The sequence below is a fragment of the Passer domesticus genome, chromosome 14 (genome assembly GCF_036417665.1).
Source record: "Passer domesticus isolate bPasDom1 chromosome 14, bPasDom1.hap1, whole genome shotgun sequence".
In the NCBI taxonomy this organism is placed as follows: domain Eukaryota; kingdom Metazoa; phylum Chordata; class Aves; order Passeriformes; family Passeridae; genus Passer; species Passer domesticus.
This window is the reverse complement of record NC_087487.1, coordinates 15887207-15897962: the sequence shown is the minus strand read 5'-3', so window position 1 is coordinate 15897962 and position 10756 is coordinate 15887207. Positions and strand designations below refer to the sequence as shown.

At 46.1% G+C, this 10756-nt stretch overlaps 1 protein-coding gene across 3 annotated transcripts in view; it reads right to left on the bottom strand.

Annotated features, from left to right (window-relative positions):
- Positions 1-557: 557 nt before the first annotated feature.
- Positions 558-10756, bottom strand: part of NR2F2 (nuclear receptor subfamily 2 group F member 2) — a 14436-nt gene continuing 4237 nt past the window's right edge. For 2 of the 3 annotated variants that reach the window (XM_064388785.1, XM_064388784.1), the window contains 2 exons: positions 6248-6775; positions 558-3098 (listed from right to left, as the gene is read on the bottom strand). In XM_064388785.1, coding sequence (XP_064244855.1) covers positions 2824-3098; positions 6248-6775 — 803 coding nt within the window. In that variant the 3' untranslated portion in view covers positions 558-2823. Of the gene's footprint in view, positions 3099-6247; positions 6776-8588; positions 10501-10756 lie in introns of those variants that run through there. The other variant, XM_064388782.1, reaches the window with a different exon arrangement.

Sequence of the window (10756 nt, the reverse complement as noted above, 5' to 3'; positions counted from 1 at the left end):
TTCTTAGTAAGCATAAAAACTTCACACACACACACTCACATGGATAGCACTTGCAATAGAAAAAGCTAAATCTAGAGGTCAGCAATTCCCCTGCAATAATAGTATATTTATATATTTATATATATTTATATATTTATAGAAAAGGAGCCATGATTCAGATGTAAAACTCTGCTCAAATTCACAGTCATACGCCCCTCAGCCCCCAGTACAGATGTGTCTAACTGGAACACACTAAAGATCAGGGTTTAATCGACTTTACAGAATGATCTCTCTCCCTCCCTCTCTCTCTTTTTGTGAAACCACAACATGGTGTAGTTACGTGTGGTAAAAAGGGAGAGGGGGAAGCCTCAGACAAGAACAAAATTGCAAGCTTTCACATACAAAGCATCTGCTATAGACCAAGGGGAGGGCGGGCGGGGGGAGAGAGAAAGAAAAGAGAAAAAAAAATAATAAATGACACGCACACACACGAAATAAAATATCAACCCCTTGCAAAAACCACATCATCTTGCCTTCCTTCAGGTTTGGGTTGGGTTATTTTGTGGTTTTTTGGTTGGTTTGTTTTTTTTTGCCTGCTCGGGATAGCACTCAATTCCCCAGTGGTGTGTCCGGTCCTATGCCACCCGCCCAGGCAGGTCCCACTCCCGGTGCCAGGGCTGCAGGAGAGGGCCCTGTGCCTCCACAGGGGACATCCATGGACGCCCACGCGTGTCTGTGTGCCAGCATACACACAGACAGATAGCCCATATGTAAAAGAGAGAGATGACCTATGGTCATGCTTTCACAGTCTAAGGTTTAAAGGAAAAAAAAAAAAAGAAGAAAGAAAAAAAAAGAAATCCACTTGAGAGTATATATACATTAAAAACCGACTCCTCAGTGCTAGAAGCTAAAGCCACTCCATTTGAAGACCTCTCAATGACAACGATAGATGGCAACTACGGAGTATTATAAAAAATCACACATACTTAAAGAAAACTCATTGCAAACAACTGACCTATATTTACAATACTGCTATTACCTTGCTTGAATGATCTTGTGCGCGTATGTCAGACATTTACAAAAGATTTTTCGCCCCATTCTGATCATAAAATAGATACTGATCTCCAGATTTCTAATACTTTTTCACAACAATACCTTTCCTACGCAGGCACTTAAGTGTGACAAAAATAAGGGCCTTTTTTTTTTTTTTCCAGAAAATCCATTTTTAATTAACAGGAGGATTAGATGAATGGGGGTTGATGGTTTACCATTTCAGCATAGTACTTCCTAAAACCAGAGATAAACCACGAACTTAAGTCCTCCACCCCCATCCCGGAATTAAACAGGTAAATACACTACAATACATCTGCTACAAACTTACTGTGACAAGTAAACAAATCAATCGCCTATGGACTTAAATGACTGCAAACTATAGAGAAGTAATGTGGTTTCTGAAAGACATTTATGACAGCCAAACAAGTTTCAGATATCAAATAATATTTTAATTTCTGAATACTTTCAATTTTCCTTGGAATATAACACACAAAGACTCGACCAAACAGTTCAGTTATTATAACTTTTACAGTATACAGAAATGTTGCACTTAAAAAAAAAAAACCTTCAGTTTTTTTAAACACAAAACTGTAAACTCTAAGATACTGAATCAATCACGTTATCTATAAGTGCCAACAGTGTTATTTTGTCATGCTGATTTCAATGGTATTTTTTAAAAAGGGAAAATATCAACAATTATTATAATACAAAGGGCTTGCAAATATACAAACAGATAGAGGAGTTTAATAACAATTCATGATGAACTATGTGGAACCCAATTCAAATTACAAAAGTTCACTTTGCTTGTTTGCTTGTTTGTGTTTTCCTTTTTTTAAATCAAAACCGTAGTGTGTCTTGGACACAAAATCCTTCTACCTATAATAAATCCCCACAGTCCATTTTCTGTCCGAAATATCAAAAAAACCTAGATTTGGGGGGAGTTATATGACACGTGTGGTTCATTCGGGTCTATATAATTATAGCTCTCTCAGCTTCAAGCTAGATTTTGGGTCACCACCTTAAGTGCGCTTCCATCATTGTGTTGTTGAGGGTTTTTTTTTTCTCTTTCCTTTCTTCCTATGATACTTTCGTGGACTCAGTTTTAATTCTTTCAGAACATATATTTTAAGGATACACAGTTTATTTTTTTTTAAAGAAGCCAAGGTTATATCAAAAATTATTATAGAACCACAGAATAAACTGGTTTGAAACCAGAAAAATACAAAAAAGAACAGCTATAGGTACATAGACACATAGGACAATTAATAATTTGGAAAAAAAAGACTTACTTTCTTCCGTTCTGCTAATTTTCTCCAAATTTCCTTTAAATGCACTTTAAGCGAGATTTTTTAAAAAGTTTACCCCAAAAAAAAGAAAAAAAAGAAGAAAAAAGAAAAAAAGAAAAAGCCCACCATCGTTTCTTTTCTTCTTCTTTCTTTTTTTCTTTCCCTCTTTTTTATTTTTTACAAAAAAAATGATAAGTAGCAAGTTTTTTTTCTGAACAACACGGGAGTTTTTAATGCATTCTGTAAAAGTTCATTTGACAGTCTCTTTTTTTAATTCACAGTCCATTAATTTTTCCTGTCTTCTCTTAGCAAACTTGTAACATCCTTTTACATCCTTTCTTAGCAGAAGGAAATTTAAGAAACAACCAGAACCCAAATGTCATTTGCTTTCCTTTCACTCTCATCTCCCTTCTCAATTTTGATTTTATTTATTTATTTTTTAAAATTTTTGTCTTGGTGGTTTTTTTATTTTTTTTTCTTTTCCTTTTTCTCTCTCTTGGATGTTTTATTGAATGGACATGTAAGGCCAGTTAAAACTGCTGCCAGACAGTAACATATCCCTGATTAGGGTTTCTATGGGGGTTTTACCTACCAAACGGACGAAAAACAATTGCTCTATGACAGAAGAGGAGACAGTGCGAAGGGAGGGGAGACGTAGTAATAGCTTCCCGAATCGTGTTGGCTGGTTGGGATACTGGCTCCTAACATACTCTTCCAAAGCACACTGTGACTTCTCCTGTAAACTTTCAACATGGGCTACATCAGAGAGACCACAGGCATCTAGAAGAAAGTGTATTAAAAAAAAAAAAAAAAAAGAAAGAAAAGAAAAAAAAAAGAAAGCAATCATCAGATTAAAAAGGTTTTGGTGGTTTGTGTTTTTTTTTTAATTTTTAATTTGAATTTTTTTTTCAAGTGTCTAGGTTTAAGAGTGGATCGTGCGCCATCACCTCGCCCCCCAGAGTTTAAGTGGGTTTCACCAAAAGGGACAATCTCTCTGTGCATGTGTGTGTGTCTGCATTTTCTCTCTCTTCTAGAGGGTCTCCTTTAGGACTGAGCACAGCTCCCAGGGTCGAGATTTCGAATGGCACGACAGACCTGAGGGGTGGCAAGGAGGTGCTGGCCAAGCCCAATTTCATATCTCTGTGGTTTTTGGGGGAAAGGCTGGGGGGGCGGGGAAGGCTTGAGCTGAAAAGGGGGAAAGGGAGCCACTATTTCTCCATACCCCCCCTTCTTGGAAAATAATTGGGGGAAGCCTAACCCTGCGATGAGAAGGACTACTGCTCACAGTGATAGAAATCATAATAATAATAAAAAACTGGCCCAGCCAAAGATAATGGCGCCCCGGATCCAGCAACAGATTCTCCCCCAAAGAAGACAACGCGTTTTTCTTCAGTCTTTGAAACTGATTTAAGTGGCCCTTTAAAACTGATCTTGTCAGTTTAGCCTATTCAGAGGCAGCCATGCAAACTGTGATCTCTCTGTTCATTTGAGCTGTTTCTTTTCCCCCCTCTTTTCTTTTCTCTTTCTTTCTTCCCCCCCCTCCACTCCCCCCTCTTTTTTTTTTCCTCTTCTTCTTCTTTTTAAACCTAAAGGCCCTTACAAGAAGAAAACTCCCTGATAGGGTCTGGACATTTTTTCTCTCTCTTTTTTTTTTTTTTTTTTTTCTCCCTGATACGCTAAAATACAATAAGTTCCCTTTAAATCAGAGACGTCTGTGCTGAAAGAGCACAGGTTGTGACCTGACCTCCCTGTGGCTTTCCTAGGCACAGGGCTAACACATGCATATTCTGCGAGTCATTAGAACCCAGATTTTTTCCCCCCTCCCTCTTAAAAGAGGCTGCAGCAAACATTATATGCATCTATGTGCGTCTGCTTTACATCAGGGAGGGTTATTGGGGTGCTGCAGAAGCTGCAAGCATCACCCTATATTTTTTTGCATGCGGCTGTCTTCCCCAGAATCAGATAACAAGAAACGTTTATCTAGTTGGGAGGCAATTTACACGCCAGGCCTCCCATTTTGAAAATAGTCATAAATTAAACAGTTACGACAGGATCGGACGATTGTTTTCTCAGAAGGCTAAAAAAAAAAAAAAAGTAAAAAAAAAAAAAAGTGATTTGGGAGAAAAGGCAGGATTGGAAATAAACTCCTTGGTGTGGGTGTGAGCTGGGCAGGGGCTGGGGAGGGATGTGAGCGTGTGTGGGATCCTCGCTGAGCGGCTGAGCGAGGGAGAGGAAAATGCATCCTAGAAAAATGATAGAAAAATAAAATAAGCACCCCACGGACACCCCTTCCCACTCGGGATCCCTGTCTCCCTGTGGCTAGATGCGCCCTACTCATTGATCACCTCAGGATTTAGCACCAGTAATTGGGGGGGGAGGAAAAAAAAGGGAGAAGTTTTTTATGTGTAAAGCAATAATATATAAAAGGAAGTTTAGGTCACGACCCAGAACCTGGACAAAGTCCAGAAAATGACTTCGTTCCCCAGACCCCCTTTAACACAACAAGGAACGGATTGTGAGCCCTTCTTTTCCCACATAAACTACATTTTTTTCCTGTTTCCTGATATCAGGCTTTAAAAAACTCTGATGAGTAATTATTTTGCAGGTCCTGCTTCCATTCATATGTTTATCGCGTGGCCACTTTCCCAAGCGTCCGAATGAGTTACAGGCGAAATGTATGTATTTTTAAATTTAATCCCCAAACTTCGAGGGCTCCAGCACACTGGGTTGCCGGTGCAGCCTCAAAGTTAGTGATCTGAGATAACGTATTGCACAAATTAGCAAGCAGATTTTTTTTTTCCCCTCAGAAGAAAAAAAAAAAAAATTTAGCCTCCAGAGTTAATATCAGGATTATTACTCACCCAGGTTAAACTCTAGTGCAAGCTAATTAGATTTCACAACGCACTCAATTATTGCTTTATAACTCATGCACTATTTCTAGGCAGCAAAAGTTGACACATATTTCCCCCCCCCTCCCCTCTTTGATTATCTAAGAAACACCTCGAGGTCTTTTCCTCGGGAGAGTCATGCTTGTGCCACCCCGGAATTACACTGCGGAGCGGCAGCTTCAGCCTCCTCTTACTTTTCCATACTACCCCTGTCTACTTATGGTAATGATCTTTTCGCACCCGCTACTCGCTTTGGACTATGCAGTTCCTGCTGGGTACAAATGCAAACTTTTCCCCTTAGCTTAAATGACACAGAACTGCTCACTGCCACATTCTGTTTAAATCAGAGACAGCTCTTTGCAAAGTTGATTTATTTTATTTTATGAGATGGCAGGGAACATATTTTAAACTCAGATTTGCGCATTTAACTTTTTTTTTTTTTAAATTCAGTTTTTAATCCTGCAGGGCTTTTTTCCCTTCCTGGCTGCCCATAAAATGATCCTCTTTTTAAAGTGGTTTCACTGATAGGACGACTTGTATTTAACAACATCAAACAGATTTTGCTGCTGTTCGGATGCGTGTCATTAAATGCAACAACCCAGAGCTATACTGTTAAATAAAATATTATTTTCAATGGGAAGAGCGTAGTCTCTCGTGGCGAATGGGTGCCTCTTCCCGGGCCCCTTCTTTCCCAGTCCCCAGCATTATTCAGCTAGGGTTGGGGTATATTTTGGCTGTCTGCATTTTTCTTAAAAAAAAATAAAAATAAATGGGGTGTGTGTATATTTTATTTTAATTTTATTTTTTTTCTGATTTGCACTCCCTAGAAGATGGGATGCTCGGATCCGAGGCCCTGAAGGGGAGAGCACAGGGCACCGCTTCCTAAAAGGAAAAGAGACCGCGCTGGTTCTCGGGGGGCAGGGAGAGGGGATGGGGTGCAGGCAATAACACTTTGCAAGAGCAAACACTTCTCAAGGGGGGCCCGGGGAAGGAGAGGAAAAAAAAAAAATAAAAAAAAAGGAGCAAAGAAATGCCGCCTACCTGAGGTGAAGAGGACTATGGCCTTTAAACAGCTATATTCTGCAGAGTCGACATGCAATGCTTTCAGTTTTTCTACTTGCTCTTGGAAGATTCGTATGTGGTCCATAAAGGCGACCACTCGGTCAGCAGACATTGGCGAAGCGTGGAGGCCAGCAGCTGCCAGGAGCGGAGCTACGTGGAGGGGCATGGAGCACTGGGCAGCGTTGAGGACAAATAACTCGCTCCAGGTCAGCCTCAGGAGGGCCACCTGGTCTGTGATCTGGAGGTCTGGGAAGAAGGGGATATTCCTGGCCCACTCCACCGCGCTGAAGAGCATCCTAGCTGCCAGTTCACAAATGTTCTCGATGCCCATGATGTTGTTGGGTTGCATGCACTGACTGCCAAAGCGGGAGGTGGGGTAGGGCTCTGCTCTCAGAAGAAGGGAGATATATCCGGATAGGTAGGAATGGCAGTTGAGAGGGTCCCCATTTGTCAAGGCGAACTGACCATGAGTTGGCTGTGTGGGTGGCATTCTGCCCCTCTGGACCGCTGCAGTAAATAAAGAAGAAACTACAGCTATTAATATCTGAATTGCGACCATCGGTTCAAATACAGCCTGCTTTGTGTGCTTGTGCGTGCCTGTGTGACCCCGCACCCGGCCGGCTTCGGGGGGAACATGCATTCTCCCGGGCAGAGTTCAGCCCCAGCCCCGCTCTAAGGCTCCGCAGTTCTCGGGTCAAGTCAAGCAACAACAAAAGCTGAAGGACGCCGTGGGCTCGGCCAGGGCTGCTGTGGGAGCCCGGCTCCTCACTTCCCAAAACACACCACAGTCCAGTTATCCCCCCCTCCCCTCCACCGCCACCCCCTCCTTCAAGAGATGCAGGATACGTCTTTGTGTGTTTTTTCTCCGTTACACCTAAACCAGCTCATTGATTTGAGGCTGGGGGAGCGGGATGGGGAGGGAGGAGGGGAGAAGGAAGAAACACTTCAGTTCGAAATCCCCGGCTCTGGTCCCACACGCGATTCTCGCCCACTGAATACATTGTTGCTGCTGGTATTATACATCCCCCCCTCTCGTAAAAAATACCAAAGGAGACAAAATCACCCCACAACATCCCCGGCAGGTCCCCTGGTGAGGCTGAGGGCATTATCCAAAGGCACCTTCCCCCGCTGCCCATGGAAAGTGGGCCTTTCATTTTGTTAATAAATTTACACGGTGACAGCGAGAGAAAAAGGAGAGAGAAAAAGGGCTCAGAGGCAGAGAGACGACAAGAAGGGAGAACGCCTAAAAATGTGCTTGATTTATATTTGTTATCGCCTGTATTCCAAGGTTAGTTACTCTTGCAGAAACACAAAGAGAGGAGCCCGGCGAGTCCCAAGCCCCCTCACCCTTAACCTACATAGCAGCGTCCAGACACAGAGCACGCACTGGAAAACTGCAGGCTCACATTTCCCGTCTAATTTTATATCACAAAGACTCCACTTGCAGAGATCCGAGCACCCCACACTTACTTCTGGACTGCTCCTTACACCCCCCACCCCATCCCTTCTACCCCCTCCTGCCTCTCCCGGAGGAACAAGAAAATAAGAGGAAGAAGAGAAAAGTGAGGTAATAACAACCAGGAAAGGCAGGCACACGGCAGTGTGTATATACACACACACACGCGTGGAGATGTGTGTGTATATATATTTTTTTAAAGGAGGAAAAATCCGGCTGGGAATCCACAGTGGAGTGCTGTAGAGCCTCGGTAGGGTGAGTCCCATTGTAATAGTAATTTGAACCGCCTGTGTAAAATTGCAATCTAAGGCAGGGTGCTGGAGGATATATATATATGTGTGTGTATGTGTGTGTGTGTGTGTGTGCATCTCGGGAGGCTCCGTGTGTGTGTGTACACACACGCACAGACACACACACACAGAGGGCTGCTCGGGGGACGGGGGCTAAGGCTGAGCATGCAGGAGGAAACACGAAGGAAAAGTAACCACACGTCAGAATCATCATCTCGCTCCTAAGCAGCGTGAAACTAAAAATCCACTTTCAATAAACCTCCATCAGCAAAATCAAAACAAACACAAATCAATTACGAGTGCAGGAGAAAGCATGCGAGAGCCCCTGCCTCCCTGCCCACCCTCCCCAACACCGCTTTCTTTCATTACGAGAAAGTTTCTGGCTGGTTTATTCGAGGGGGGTGGGTGGGGGGGAGGAAAGGTTCTGGTTGGGTTTGGGGTTTGGAGAGGAAGGTTAAAAATGCTAAGAGTAATTATATATATTATTTAAAAATAATAAAAAAAGGAAAACCAAACAAACCCCAAAACGCAGCGAGTGAAAAAAAATATTGCAAAACAAATGAAATCCCAATACCTTCCCGTCTCATGCCAACTTTGAGGCATTTTTTGAGGCGGCAGTACTGACACTGATTGCGGTGGTGCTGGTCAATGGGACAGTTCCTGTTGGCACGACAAGTGTAGCTGAGATTCCTCCTTACACTCCGCTTGAAGAAACTCTTGCAACCCTCGCAGGTAAACTGGCCATAATGTTTGCCACTAGACTTGTCCCCACAAACCACACATTCAATGTGCTGCTGCTGCTGCTGCTTGTCTCCTTGGTTCTGCTGGCTCGGCGGGTTGGTCTGGGCTGGCGTACTGGGAGGGCCCCCGGGCCCCGGGGTCTGTGGGGTGTGCGGGGCCCCGGCCGGGGGTCCCTGCACCGGCGGGGCTTGCGAAGGCTGCGTTCCCTGAGCTCCGGGCACATCGTCCTGGGGGTCTCGCCACGCACCGACTACCATTGCCATATCTATTGGACACCGTTGCCAAACTTCCTGTTCCCCCTTTATTTTCAAAGTTTGTTTGCTTTGCTTTTCAGATCAGCTTTGCAGCAGTCTTTTTATTTTTTTTGTCCTCCCCTCTCTCTCTCTCTCTCTTTCCCTCTCTCTCTTTTGTTGTTTTGCCTTTTTTTTTTTTTTTTTTTTTTTTTTTCAGGAGGGTCGGGGTGGGGGGGATCTCCCGGTACCGGCGAAGGTGCAGAAGCACGGGGCGATGGAGGTGTGTGTGCGGGGGGGCGAGGTGCGAGTCGATTGTCTGGGCTCCAGGAGAGCAAAGTAAAGGGGTGGTGGGGGTGGGGGAGAGAGGGGGAGAGAGAGAGAGAGAGAGAGGAGAAAAAAAAAAAAATCTCTTCAAAGATCTCCCTCTCTCTCTCTTAGAGCTGATCTGCAGCAGAGTAGTTGAAGGAGGAGAGGCGGGTGTCTGGGGGCCAGGTCCAGGGAAGCTCGCAGTCAGCCATTCAGGAAAGCCATCAAAATAAGAATGAATAAAAGGTTAAAGATTACACACACAGCGGAAAAAAACACGCACAGCGGAGGAGACTCTTCTCGGCGCGGAGAGCGGTCGGTCTCGCCGTAGTTTTTGGAAGTCCAGCTTGCAGCAGCAACATCAACTGCGATCGCTTTGTTTTTGTGGGCTTTTTTTTTTTCCTCCTCCTCCTCTTTCCTCCTCTCTCTCTGCTCTGTCTCTCCTCCCTCCTTCGCTCGCTTTAATTCTTCCTCTCCGCCGCTCCGCCCGGCCGCTGCGCTCTTGCTCTCTCTCGCTCCCTCTTTTGGGCTCGGGGGTGTGGGGGGGCTGTTGGCTTTTTTTTTTTTTTCCTCCTCCTCCTCGCTCTCTCTCTTTTTTTTTTTGTTTTATAAAAAAATTCTTATTATCGTTACGATTACGATTATTATGAATTATTATTATGATTGTTTATTTGTTCCTCCTCCTCCTCCTCCTCTCCGGCGCCGCCGCCGCTCCGCTGCCGCTCTGCCCCGTTCCGCCGGTTCGCCGCTCCCGCCGCGCCGCGTCCCCGCCGCCGCTCCCGCTCCCGCCGCCGCTCGGGTGCCGCTGCCGCCGCTCCCGCCGCCGCCGCTCCCGCCGCCGCTGCCGCCGCCGCCGCGCTGCCTTATGCTGCTTCTGCCGCCTCGCAAGTGGGCTCTCGCCTCCGCGCCGCCGGTGCTCACGGCGCGGGCAGGGGGAGGGGGGCCGCGGGGCGGGGGGGAGGGAAGGAGTCAACTCGCCAGCGCAGCAGCGCCCAGCCAGCCAGGATGATAAAAGAGGGGAGCGGGAGGAGGAGGAGGAGGAGGAGGAGGAGGAGGAGGAGGAGGAGGAGAGGAGGAGGAGGAGGAGGAGGGAGAGGGAGAGAGAGAGAGAGAGGGAAGGATCATAACCCAGCGCGCAGCATCGCTCCTCAGCCGGGGAGGGAGGGAGGGAGGAGGGGAAAAAAATCACCACGGGGAGAGCGCGCCAGCGCTCCCCCCCCCCCCCGCCCCAAAATAAAAAGAAGCAGGGGCTCCCCCCCGCTCCCCTCCCCTGGCGGCGGCGGGGAGGGGCGGCGCGGGGCGGGGCGGGCGGGCGGTGCGGGCGGCGTGTGGGCCGAGGAGCGGCGAGCGCGCTCCCCGCCGGCCGCTCGCCCCGCTGGCGGGAGAGTGAACTTTGACACGGCTGCTGCAACTCAGCGCGCGTCGCCATGGCGACCGCGCGCCTTATAAGGCAACCGGGCCG